General features: G+C 29.9%; 2 protein-coding genes across 2 annotated transcripts; both read right to left on the reverse strand.

Moving 5' to 3' along the window:
* Positions 1-519: 519 nt before the first annotated feature.
* LOC141700614 (histone H3.3-like) lies at positions 520-1232 on the reverse strand. Its single transcript, XM_074504318.1, has 4 exons — positions 1161-1232; positions 981-1057; positions 799-897; positions 520-688 (listed from the first exon to the last, which is right to left on the reverse strand). Exons 1-4 carry the CDS (start codon positions 1230-1232, stop codon positions 520-522), a joined length of 417 nt encoding a protein of 138 aa, XP_074360419.1.
* Positions 1233-12816: 11584 nt separating this feature from the next.
* LOC141700615 (histone H3.3-like) lies at positions 12817-13253 on the reverse strand. Its single transcript, XM_074504319.1, has 3 exons — positions 13182-13253; positions 13002-13078; positions 12817-12916 (listed from the first exon to the last, which is right to left on the reverse strand). Exons 1-3 carry the CDS (start codon positions 13251-13253, stop codon positions 12817-12819), a joined length of 249 nt encoding a protein of 82 aa, XP_074360420.1.
* Positions 13254-13566: the final 313 nt, after the last annotated feature.

A 13566-nucleotide genomic window follows, 5' to 3' on the forward strand; every position in this document is an offset into this window, starting at 1 on the left:
TGAACAAAGACTATCAAAAAAGTCAAATTGACCCATGCTTTAGAGATGGGTGAGAGGGGCAAATTGGAAAATGAGAAATGTGTGAGTGGCATCTACTCGCTAGAACAATCGTTCATGAGGTAATACATACAACAAGGAATAGAAATTGAGGAATAAGGGTACAAATATATTAAATTTGAATAAAGTAATTTTTTTTCACTAAATTTCATTAGTTTGGATTCTCATTTTTTTCTAAATTTTCATTAGTTTGGATTCTCATTTTAATAAGTAAACTAATTGAAGGGAAATGTACTATTTTTCATTTCTTATTACATTTTAATAATTTAGGATTTCCTCATTATTGTGAATTATCTACTTTCCTAATATTAGTGAATACCGAAAGAAAAAGGTATCATCCTCATTGAAGATTAACTCAACATATATAATTTTTCTTCATCACTCCCACATATATCAGCAATCCTCAAACTTACAATTACAACTACTATTTTAATTACACTGCTCTCCTGCAGAATCAACTGCTTAAGCACACTCTCCGCGGATCCTCCTTGCCAGCTGAATGTCCTTTGGCATTATTGTCACCCGCTTAGCATGAATTGAACACAAGTTGGCATCATGGAATAGGCCTACCAGGTAGTCCTCCGATGCCTCCTGTAGAGCCAGGAATGCATGGCTCTGGAAACGCAAATCACTTCTGTAACAACAAATTCACTATTGCAAATTAGAAATAATTTGGCACATACCATACACAAAGATAAGGTTTCTCTTGGGTAAAGTTATTTGAAAAAATATACTAAAAACTAATTAACCTTAATTCCTTGAGCAATTTCACGTACAAGCCTCTGGAATGGAAGTTTTAATATCAAAAGCTCAGTAGTCTTCTGATACTTACGGATCTCCTACAAGAAATTACAGTATGATTAGCCTTGGGCAACACCAGGAAATGATGTTTCAATAAATAACATGAATTGATAAATATATACCGAAGGGCAACTGTTCCAGGGCGGTATCTATGTGGCTTCCTATAGGCACCAGTTGTTGGAGCACGCATACGAGCAACCTGTGATGGAGAACAAAACACAGAAATGTTAGGAGAAGATATATCAAGTTAGGAGAAGATAGATCATAATGTATTCTATTATAGGCATTTAATAAGATGTAACCTTGTGTGTGAGCTGCTTTCCAGGAACCTTTCCTCCAATAGATTTACGAGCAGTTTGCTTGGTACGAGCCATCTAAAAATAAAATAAGAATGGCTTTCAATCAATACCTTTGATGAATACTATATGACATACATATAATTAGATAGATTAGAATTCCTGGGAAGAACTTTAAATTGTAATTCATATAGAGGAAAAAAATAAACAGAAATGGTCACTTAATAAATTACCTAGCTATAATTCTTCTTCAATATTTTGAGGTTTATTTTCTCTTTATCACTTCCTAGTGGATGTATATAAAAGTTTGAAGAACAAATGGGGAGGGGGAAACTGTTTTTATATATGGGGCAGGGGGATTATGTTTTGATTTAACAGTTACAAGTTGCTAATGATGTGCTTAGTAGTTTCTACATGAATTGAGGCTCTTAAGTGTAGTTTTGTGAGTTCCCCACCCTCCATCTGACGGTCTATAATCAATCTTAAAGGTAGGTGCGGATCATAAATCCTACTCAACATGTTCTTATTGGAGTGTTCAAAAATATTTGGATCGAGGATCTTTTATAGATAAAATGGTAATAATTCTAAAATTAATAAAAATCTAGATGATTGTTTGCAAATTATGCAAAGATTTAAAAGAATATTTAATTTCTAAAAATAAGAGTAGATTTTACAAATGGGCTTACTAATAACTAGACTAAATTCACCCGACTAATCACACTCGACCAATAAATTTTGATTATAAAATCCGATACAAATTATGTACAAACTTTTTTGGTTATTACAAATATCACTCGAATTTAACATCATTTAACAATATTTTATAATTTCTGTACCCAATATTTTTTGGGTGAACTAATTTAATATTGGCGAATGAGAAGTATATCGAAGAAATAAATTACATTTATTTATTATAATTTAAGTTATTAGTGAATAAATGATGTTTAACCCGTGTTATATAAGTAGAATCAAAAAATTGTAATCTTGTACTTAAGAATTTTGTATTTGATCTTAAACCTATATATTCATATATAGATATATATATATAGGTGCATGCAAACTGTCTTTAACTACAAAATTAAAAAAAAAACTCATATAAAACTTTGGTTAACACATATATAACTTAAATTAAAATACAATTACATATATTTTACGACAATTAATTTTAAATATTCATAAAAAGTACGTGTAAATTCATATGTAATAAAGTTCTAATATGGTACAAAGACTATAATCTTACTATATGATACAGAGTTTAGTAGTTACATTTGCAAATCAAATCAAACTCATAAACAAGTCAAGTCTTTCTGAACAGAGCTGAGGTTAATTATTTTAAAAAATGAAACGAGATGATCAGAATTTAACGACCGGAAAGAATAGTAATGTTCAATATTGATTAATAAACTTAAATCTATATATATTTATTTTTGACGTCGAGGTTTAATATTATGTCCAATCTTATTTTACACTATTTAGAAAATGCTAATTTTAGAAATCGTAAATTACTTTTTAAAATATAGACGTCAAAATTTTATTATGTTCTAATATTTTACTAAAATCGGGTGTATGTAAATTACAGGTTATTTAATGATGTTCGTGAAATTATAAAAAAATTGGAGACAAATAAATCATGATTACGATGTTTGATAGTTTCATTATGAAAAAATTAAGCGTTAAATTTTGAAGTATGAACGACATTTCATAATAATTAAATTATTAATAAATGACGAGAAAAATATATTTATAAATATATTAGTGATTAGTAATAATTTATCATTTGTAATATATATCATTATAACTAATTTATTATAACAGAAGTTTAACTGAGTTCGAGCTGATTCCGAGCTAAATTATTACCGAAACCGGAGTGAGTCCAAGCGATTTCGAGTTTAACGAGCCGAGTACTAGTTTAAAAAGAAAAAAGCTCGGCTCTTTTACTCATCCGAACTCATTTTCATGTTTAAGATCGTTTTGACTAAGGAGACGAGACGAACTGAGTTCACTTAAACGAGCCGATCTCCAGTATTGTGCATAATAACTCTGTTTATTTGTAGCCCTACTCATGAATAACTCTGGTATCAAGTTTTTCTTTTGTTGACGTGGTTAGTATGTGTGAGCAAATCTTTACAAATTGACATTTGATTGCATCATCAATATTGTGCTAAATTCAAAATTAAACTATTTAAGTTTACTAACTAAGACTCACGATCCGAAAATATTTTACTTTATTTCTTCTCTAAAAATTATTGTATTTTTATATTTATAAAAGACTAGTAGTAGTAGACTCGGTCAAAACCCAATATTCACCAAATAAAATCTGAAGGAATAATAATTTGAAAAAAATGTTCACACAAATATTTTAGTTCATGTCCAAATTCTAAAGACAACATATGTTTTCAAGGATCGGCATCCTTATGTTTCGGATTTTGAATCATGCTTCTATTAGAGATGCTGGTTGTAGGAGAGGGGCAAATGGGAAAATAAGAAATATGTAGTGGCAGACCAAGGAAAGGAGGAGTAAATGAATGGTAATCTCATGGCTGTAGGAGAAGAGGAGCTAGACAAGCTTACAATAAGGAATAAAAATGGAGGAATAGGTGGGACAAATATATTGATTAGATGTGAATAAAGTGATTTGTTTTAAAAAAAAATTATTAGTTTGGATTCTCATTTTTCATGTGTCTCTTATCAAAACAAACTTATTTAAGGTAAATATACTATTTTTAATTTCATAATACATTTTAACAATTTCAGATTTCCTCATTGTGATAATATATCTTGTTTCCTATATTATTGAATACCAAAAGGAAAAAGCATGTCCTCATTGAAGATTAACTCAACATATATATTTTTTCTTCATAACTCCCACATAAATCATCAATCCTCAAACTTACAATTATAGAAAAGTTAGGAGAAGAGAGATCATACTAATTCTATTATAGGCATTTAATAAGATATGTAACCTTGTGTGCCAGCTGTTTCTCTTAACCTTTCATCCACTAGATTTACTAGGGGTTTGCTAAAATAAGAATGGTTTTCAATCAATACCTCTTATGAATACTAAATGGCATACAAATAATTAGATAGATCAAAATGCCTAGGAAGAACTTTAAACTGTACTTCATATAGAGGAAAAAATTAAAGAAATATAGATGATCTGTGCAAAACATACTAAGATTTATACATGGTACAAATTTTGTTGGTTATTACATATATCACCTGAGTTTAACATCATTTAATAATAAATGAGTAAAATTTTAAAAATATTTATTTTATTCATACAACATTTTAGAATATTTCATAATTTATTAATAATTCCAAAACTTTGTACGAAATTATGATATTTTCTTATAGCTAGTGCTCAAAAAATACATAATTAGAGTTCACATTTGTGTGTATTAAAGAATAGTTATACATGTATTCAATTCATATAATATATATAATTTTAGATTTGTATTATTATGAAAATGATAATAAATTAACAATATTTCATAATCTTGTACCCAATGGGTGATAGATAAAGAAAATTGAGAAGTATATAACATTAATTAAAATAAATTAGTAACGGCTAAGCACACATCTATATTAAAGAAATGATATTTTTAAGAAAAATAAAATATCATATTACAATACAAGAAAAACGGGTATTTCCTACCGAGGAATTGGTAGGAAATGCCCCAAAATCGATACGAAATGACGAAATTCCTAGGTGGGAAATAACATCGGTGAGAAATGAGTATGATCACAGTGAACATGGTCCCACATGTTGATTTGGACAGCCACATGTCGAGGACCCACATGCCAAGTAAGACGCGAATTCTTCAAGAAGTTGTAGGAGATGAAGCATACTTGTGGTTTGACTGGATATGGTGACAATGATGCCCCAGCTTTGAAGAAGACAAACATCGAAAATTGGCATGGCCGATGCTATTAACGCATGCTTCTGACATTATTCTTAAGAAAATTAGGCTTTGATTACTAATGTTTTTGATTTTCCTATTGTTTACTGAAATCCTTTGGATTGGTTGGTAATGAAAATTATGTATTGGTTAATCAAATGCAATACTATTGGTTGGTTTTTGATTTTATCTATTTTTTGTATGTATATAATTTAATCAGTCAAATATTAACATCAGTTTATATAACTATAAATTATGTATAAAATGTTTATCTACATAATAAATGTTTTTAAAAAATTGATATAAAAAGCCCATTCTCTACAGCTACGAAAACATCAGTTTTTAAATAACCAGACATTAGTTTATAGCTGATGTATATTAACCAGACATCGCCTAAAACCGATGTTTATGTTACATATTTGACATCAATATTTGCAAGGAGCTGATGCCTGGGGTGATTTTTAACAACGATTCCGGACCGATGTGAAATTAAAGGAACTGATATCTGAGATGACATTTCATATCAGTTTTGGACTGATGTGAAAAAAAAATACTTTTCTCTACACCCGTGTAGACATTGTTTTGAAGGAAATAGACATCAGTTCAGAACTGGTGTATATTGATCTTTTTCTAGTAGTATTTAAGGATCATCACAGGCAACTAAGCCTTCTAAGTCAAATCCTGATTTAAAGCTCAAAGGCATAGTTCCTCACACTAATTTTGATGTTCCTGAGAAATATTCTGGTGATGATGCTGAGTCTGATGATTCTGATGATGATGATGATAATCCTGATGATGCTGCTCTGAAAGCTGGAATAAAAGTATCTAAATTGTCTATTTTTGGTTCATCATCTGTTCATGCTCCCACTCTTAATACTCATAGGGCTTATGAATGGAATCACTCTTGGGACTACCAAGTGAGAAGATCTCTCTGGAATCTGCTCAGACTTTAGTTGATCATTCTGTTCATTTGGTTTCTAATTCTGATATGAGAGCATCTATCAATGCCACAACAGTTTTAGTTAAAGGATTGCATTCTTCGGTGATTATTAAAGGAACAAACAAACGTAATGGCTTGATCAAGAGGATGTTCAGCATGGAAGCTAAGCAGGATCAAATTTCTGAGAAGCTCGCAGCTCTGGAAGCAAGTCAGACTACAACAAATTCACTATTGCAAATTAGAAATAAATTTGGCACATGCGATACACAAAGATAAGGTTTCTCTTGGGTAAAGTTATTTGAAAAAATATACTAAAACTAATTAACCTTAATTCCTTGAGCAATTTCACGTACAAGCCTCTGGAATGGAAGTTTTAATATCAAAAGCTCAGTAGTCTTCTGATACTTACGGATCTCACTACAAGAAATTACTGTATGATTAGCCTTGGGCAACAACCAAGGAATGATGTTTCAATAATAACATGAATTGATAAATATATACCGAAGGGCAAACTGTTCCAGGGTGGTATCTATGTGGCTTCCTATAGGCACCAGTTGTTGGAGCACGCATACGAGCAACCTGTGATAGAGACAAAGCACAGAAATGTTAGGAGAAGATATATCAAGTTAGGAGAAGATAGATCATAATGTATTGTATTATAGGCATTTAATAAGATGTAACCTTGTGTGTGAGCTGCTTTCCAGGAACCTTTCCTCCACTAGATTTACGAGCAGTTTGCTTGGTACGAGCCATCTAAAACTTAAATAAGAATGGTTTTAATCAATACCTTTGATGAATACTATATGATATACATATAATTAGATAGATCAGATTTCATGGGAAGAACTTTAAACTGTACTTTATATATATAGAGGAAAAAAATATAAGAGAATGGTCACTTAATAAATTACCTAGCTATAATTCTTCTTCAAATATTTTGAGGTTTATTTTCTCATTATCACTTCGTAGTGAAGATGTATATAAAGGTTTGAAGAACAAATGGGGAGGGAGAAGGAACTGTTTTTATATATGGGGCAGTGGGGATTATATTTTGATTTAACAGTTACAAGTTACTAATGATGTGCTTCATAGTTTCTACATAAATTGACCGCTCTTAAGTGTAGTTTTGTGAGTTCCCCGCCCCTCCATCTGAACGGTCTCTAATCAATCTTAAAGGTAGGTGCGGATCATAAATCCTACTCAACGTGTTCTTATTGGAGTGTTCAAAAATATTTGGATCGAGGATCTTTATAGATAAAATGGTAATAATTCTAAAATTAATAAAAATCTAGATGATTGTGTGCAAATATGCAAAGATTTAAAAAGAATATTTTAATTTCTAAAAATAATAGCAGATTTTACAAATGGGCTTACTAATAACTAGACTAAATTCACCCGAGTAATCACGCTCGACCAATAAATTTTGATTATAAAATCCCGTACAAACTTTTTTATGTACAAAACTTTTTGGTTATTACATATATTACTAGAATTTAACATCATTTAAGAATAAGTGAGTAAATTTTGATTATTACATATATCACTTGAATTTAACATCATTTAACAATAATGAGTAAAATTTTTAAAAACATTTACTATATACGTTCAACATTTTCATAACATTTCATAATTTATGAAAAAGTTGCAAAAATTTCTACGAAAGTCTCATATTTTCTTATAGCTGTGCTCAACAAATACATAACTAGAGTTCAAACTCGTGTGTGTTAAACAATAGTTATGCATGGGTTGAATTCATATCATATATAATTTTAAATTGGTATTATTAATAAAATCAAAATAAATTACAATATTTTATAATTTTTGTACCAATATTTTTTGGGTGAACTGATAAAGAAAATTGAAAAGTATATAATATTAATTTAACAAAATTTTAGTAATGACTAAGCACACTTCTATATTAAAGAAATAAACTTTTGGTTTTTTGAAGAAAAATAAAATATTATATTATGTGCCCTAATTTAATATTGGCGAATGAGAATGATATCGAAGAAATAAATTACATTTATTTATTAAAATTTAAGTTATTAGTGAATAAATGATGTTTAACCCGAGTTATATAAGTGGAATCAAAAAAATTGTAATCTTGTACTTAAGAATTTTGTATTTGATCTAAAACCTACATATTCATATATAGATATATATATATATAGGTACATGCAAACTGTCATTAACTACAAAATTACAAAAAACTAAATAAATAAAACTCATATAAAACTTTGGTTAACACATATATAACTTAAATTAAAATACAATTACATAAATTTACGACAATTAATTTTAAATATTCATAAAAAGTACGTGTAAATTCATATGTAATAAAGTTCTAATATGGTACAAAGACTATAATCTTACTATATGATACGGAACTTAGTAGTTACATTTGCAAATCAAATCAAACTCATCGAGCTGCAAACAAGTCAATTTCTTATGAATCGAGCCGAGGTTAATTATTTTTAAAAAATAAAACGAGATGATCAGAGTTTAACGACCGAAAGAATAGTAATGTTCAATATTGATTAATAAACTTTTTCTTATAATGATATAAACATTATCGATCTACACTTGTTTCTTAAATTTATATATATTTATTTTTGACGTCGAGGTTTAAGAATATGTCCAATTTTATTTTACACTATTTAGAAAATGCTAATTTTAAAAATCGTACATTACTTTTTAAAATATAGATGTGAAAATTTATTATGTTCTAATATTTTACTAAAATCGGGTGTATGTAAATTACAGGTTATTTAATGATGTTCATGAAATTATGAAAAAATTGGAGACAAATAAATCATGATTACAATGTTTGATACTTCTCTTATGAAAAAATTAAGCGTTAAATTTTGAAATATGAACGACATTTCCATAATAATTAAATTATTAATAAACGACGAGAAAAATATATTTATAAATATATTATTGATTAGTAATAATTTATCAATGGTAATATATATCATTATAAATAATTTATTATAACAGAATTTTAACTTAGTTCGAGCTGATTCCGAGCTAAATTATTACCGAAACCGGACTAAGTCCAAGCGATTTCGAGTTTAAATTGTCTATTTTTGGTTCATCATCTGGTCATGCTCCCACTCTTAATACTCATAGGGCTTATGAATGGAATCACTCTTGGGACTACCAAGTGAGAAGATCTCTCTGGAATCTGCTCAGACTTTAGTTGATCATTCTGTTCATTTGGTTTCTAATTCTGATATGAAAGCATCTATCAATGCCGCAACAGTTTTAGTTAAAGGATTGCATTCTTCTATCTCTACACTCAAGAAAGATAATGTTGATCTTAGAGAAAATATTGTTGATTTTTCAGTGATTATTAAGGAATAAACAAACATAATGGCTTGATCAAGAGGATGTTCTGCATGGAAGCTAAGCAGGATCAAATTTGTGAGAAGCTCGCAGCTCTGGAAGCAAGTCAGACTACAACAAATTCTAAGTTGGATGTTATTCTCTCTCTTCTACAAAGTCTAGATGCCCAAAAGGGGGAGATAGTACCAAAGATAAAGTGTCAACCTGAATCAGTTTCGAGGAGAATACCAATTCCAATGATGGTGATAAGCAAGCAAAGAAGTCCTCTGATGTTGTGATAGTTCAAATTGGAACTGGAATTCAAAATCAAACTACACACTCAACTCAAGTCTCTAAGGGTAGATCACATGGATCTAATTTAGAAACTGCTCGTGTTACTCCAAGTTCAATTCCTGACAACAAAGAAACAAGTTCTGATTCTTTTCCTGATACTGATAGAGTGATAGTAACTCCTCATTCTGTTAAATTTGAAGAAGAAGAAATTCTATTTCGAGTGGATTTACAGATTCTTTCTGCTTATTGTGAAGCCTTTAATGCTGAAAACTTCAAGGAAGAAGAAATGGTTTTTGACAGAGAAGAAAGAGCACGGGAAGGAAAAATCAGAATTGCTGTTGACAAAGCAAATCAAGCATACAGGAACATGCGTAAAAGACCTGAAATGAATAGATGGAGGAGTACAGATAAGAAGATGTTACATGAAAGAGCAGAAAGAAAAGCTCAAGTATTTCCAAAAATCAAGAACCAATATAAACTCTTGCTGATAGTCCTGGTGAGGAAGTAATTGTTGATCATCTGGAAAGACTTGAAGTTGTGAAGATTATACTTGACAAACATGATGGTTCAGAACCTGAACCGAAGATCTTACTCTTATTGCAAAATGATCAAATTCAAGTTCTTTCACTTGATGAACTGATGATCATGTCAACAAAGGAACTGAAATACATTCACTATTTGCTAAGAGTTGAAGATGAAACTTCAAGGTTATGGTCAAACATGATTCTTGCCAATATCAGAAAAAAGATATTGGATGATGGTCAATATTAATTTGGATCATATATTCCTACATACATAAATTTCAAAAGGCAAGAAGTCAATATGAAGAAAGGAGGAGCTATTATTGAAAATATTCTTACACAGACACATAACCATGAATCCTGATGGTTCTAATGCTTGTTATGTGACACTGGACGAGTTAATGATTGAAAGAATTCCAATCATAAACTTAAGGGCTTCTATCTATCAACTGTCAAATTAATCTGGATATGGGAAAAACTAGAATATCATATTAGAAGAGATATTGTTTAAAAAGTTTGATGATAGATTTAAAGTTTTTGTTCAAAGATACTGTAGAGTTTATCAATAAATATAAAAATTAAAGTCTAAAATACAGTATGCTTTGTACTCTACAATTTGTCTCTTTGGTTTTTGGCACTAGACATTACTTTGGAATTTATGCTTATTCTGCAAAGCATAAATTGGCGGAGAAATTTTAATAATTATCAATGTCAGGGATCGATTTATCAAGGCGTCAAGATCTGACAGAGGAATTAGGATATGTTAAGCCAATCAGGATCTGTTTGACAGTCAGGATATGTCCTCGGCATTGAACTCCGCAAAAATACCCCTAATTGTACGGCTAACCATCATGGAAACTGCTTGATTCTCATGAACAATGGTGTTCATGACTACAGTGCTCCAGAAATCGTTCAAGACATCCAGGTAGAGCTCTGGGTTTACAGTTAATCCTCCTGAAATATAGGAATCAGAAATGAACTTGACAAAGCACTTAAAGTTATCAGGTTCTTGAGTTGGATCCACAAAAGCCAGATAATTGGTTCCATCCTTGGGAATAACAGTTCTCATATTGTTAGCAACCATTAAAGAGTTTGGGTTTTAGTGGGTAAGTGATTTGAGAAAGAAAAAACTTGAAACGAAAGAGATTGGTGAAATTTTGCAGAAACTAGGTCAATTGAGATCTCAAAAGCGTAAAGAGGGGTTATGTCGAGATGTCTGGGTATTTATAGGGTAGAGATGTGACTTGTCAAAAAGTGAATAATGAACTGTTAATATTTGCTTGTAGAGAAGTCTCATGACCTATAGAGAACTCAAGTACAGATGTCACTTTCTTGACTCTTATCGAGAACTAGATAGTGACTTATCGAGATGTTGTACAAATACCCAGTTTGTCCTTATTGGATTAAATTATTCCAATTTATATTGAAGAACTCAACATAAAATTAGAATAGATTTTATATCAAAAAAAAATTATCTTTTACTTAAGAATTTTGTATTTGATCTTGAACCTATATATTCATATATAGATATATATATATATACGTGCATGCAAACTGTCTTTAACTACAAAATTACAAATAAATAAATAAATAAATAAATAAAACTCATACAAAACTTTGGTTAACACATATATAACTTAAATTAAAATACAATTACATATATTTACGACAATTAATTTTAAATATTCATAAAAAGTACGTGTAAATTCATATGTAATAAAGTTCTAATATAGTACAAAGACTATAATCTTACTATATGATACGGAGCTTAGTAGTTACATTTGCAAATCAACTCAAACTCATCGAGCTGCAAACAAGTCAAGTTCTTTTTGAAACGAGTCGAGGTTAATTATTTTTAAAAAATGAAACGAGCTGATGAGAGTTTAACGACCGAAAGAATAGTAATGTTCAATATCGATTAATAAACTTTTTCTTATAATGATATAAACATTATCGATCTACACCTGTTTCTTAAATATATATATATATTTATTTTTGACGTCGAGGTTTAAGAATATGTCCAATTTTATTTTACACTGTTTAGAAAATGCTAATTTTAGAAATCGTACATTACTTTTTAAAATATAGATGTCAAAATTTTATTATGTTCTAATATTTTACTAAAATCGGGTGTATCTAAATTATAGGTTATTTAATGATGTTCATGAAATTATGAAAAAATTGAAGACAAATAAATCATGATTACAATGTTTGATAGTTCTCTTATGAAAAAATTAAGCGTTAAATTTCGAAATATGAACGACATTTCCATAATAATTAAATTATTAATAAACGACGAGAAAAATATATTTATAAATATATTAGTGATTAGTAATAATTTATCATTTGTAATATATATCATTATAAATAATTTATTATAACAGAATTTTAACTGAGTTCGAGCTGATTCCGAGCTAAATTATTACCGAAATCGGACTGAGTTCAAGCAATTTTGATTTTAACGAGCCGAGTACTAGTTTAAAAGAAAAAAGCTCGGCTTCACTCTTTTACTCATCCGAACTCATTTTCATGTTTAAGATCGTTTTGACTAAGGAGACGAGACGAACTGAGTTCACTTAAACGGGCCGATCTCCAGTATTGTTCATAATAACTCTGTTTATTTGTAGCCCTACAAATAAGGTTTCTCTTGGGTAAAGTTATTTGAAAAAATATACTAAAAACTAATTAACCTTAATTCCTTGAGCAATTTCACGTACAAGCCTCTGGAATGGAAGTTTTAATATCAAAAGCTCAGTAGTCTTCTGATACTTACGGATGTCACTACAAGAAATTACTGTATGATTAGCCTTGGGCAACAACCAGGAAATGATGTTTCAATAAATAACATGAATTGATAAATATATACCGAAGGGCAACTGTTCCAGGGCGGTATCTATGTGGCTTCCTATAGGCACCAGTTGTTGGAGCACGCATACGAGCAACCTGTGATGGAGAACAAAACACAGTAATGTTAGGAGAAGATATATCAAGTTAGGAGAAGATAGATCATAATGTATTCTATTATAGGCATTTAATAAGATGTAACCTTGTGTGTGAGCGGCTTTCGAGGAACCTTTCCTCCAATAGATTTACGAGCAGTTTGCTTGGTACGAGCCATCTAAAAATAAAATAAGAATGGTTTTCAATCAATACCTTTGATGAATACTATATGACATACATATAATTAGATAGATTAGAATTCCTCGGAAGAAATTTAAATTGTACTTCATATAGAGGAAAAAAATTAAGAGAAATGGTCACTTAATAAATTACCTAGCTATAATTCTTCTTCAAATATTTTGAGGTTTATTTTCTCTTTATCACTTCCTAGTGGATGTATATAAAAGTTTGAAGAACAAATGGGGAGGGGGAAACTGTTTTTATATATGGGGCAGGGGAATTATGATTTGATTTAAGAGTTACAAGTTGCT

The sequence above is a fragment of the Apium graveolens genome, unplaced genomic scaffold (assembly GCF_009905375.1).
Source record: "Apium graveolens cultivar Ventura unplaced genomic scaffold, ASM990537v1 ctg2599, whole genome shotgun sequence".
In the NCBI taxonomy this organism is placed as follows: domain Eukaryota; kingdom Viridiplantae; phylum Streptophyta; class Magnoliopsida; order Apiales; family Apiaceae; genus Apium; species Apium graveolens.

Excerpts from the sequence above, each read along its gene's own strand:
- LOC141700615 (XM_074504319.1), bottom strand. The coding sequence starts at position 13,253 with ATGGCTCGTACCAAGCAAACTGCTCGTAAATCTATTGGAGGAAAGGTT. Across the intron at positions 13,079-13,181 it reads GAAAGCCGCTCACACACAAG|GTTGCTCGTATGCGTGCTCC; the intron begins GTTACATCTTAT and ends TCTCCATCACAG. Across the intron at positions 12,917-13,001 it reads CCTGGAACAGTTGCCCTTCG|TGACATCCGTAAGTATCAGA; the intron begins GTATATATTTAT and ends AATTTCTTGTAG.
- LOC141700614 (XM_074504318.1), bottom strand. The coding sequence starts at position 1,232 with ATGGCTCGTACCAAGCAAACTGCTCGTAAATCTATTGGAGGAAAGGTT. Across the intron at positions 1,058-1,160 it reads GAAAGCAGCTCACACACAAG|GTTGCTCGTATGCGTGCTCC; the intron begins GTTACATCTTAT and ends TCTCCATCACAG. Across the intron at positions 689-798 it reads CAAGGAATTAAGGTTAATTA|TGATTTGCGTTTCCAGAGCC; the intron begins GTTTTTAGTATA and ends TTGTTACAGAAG.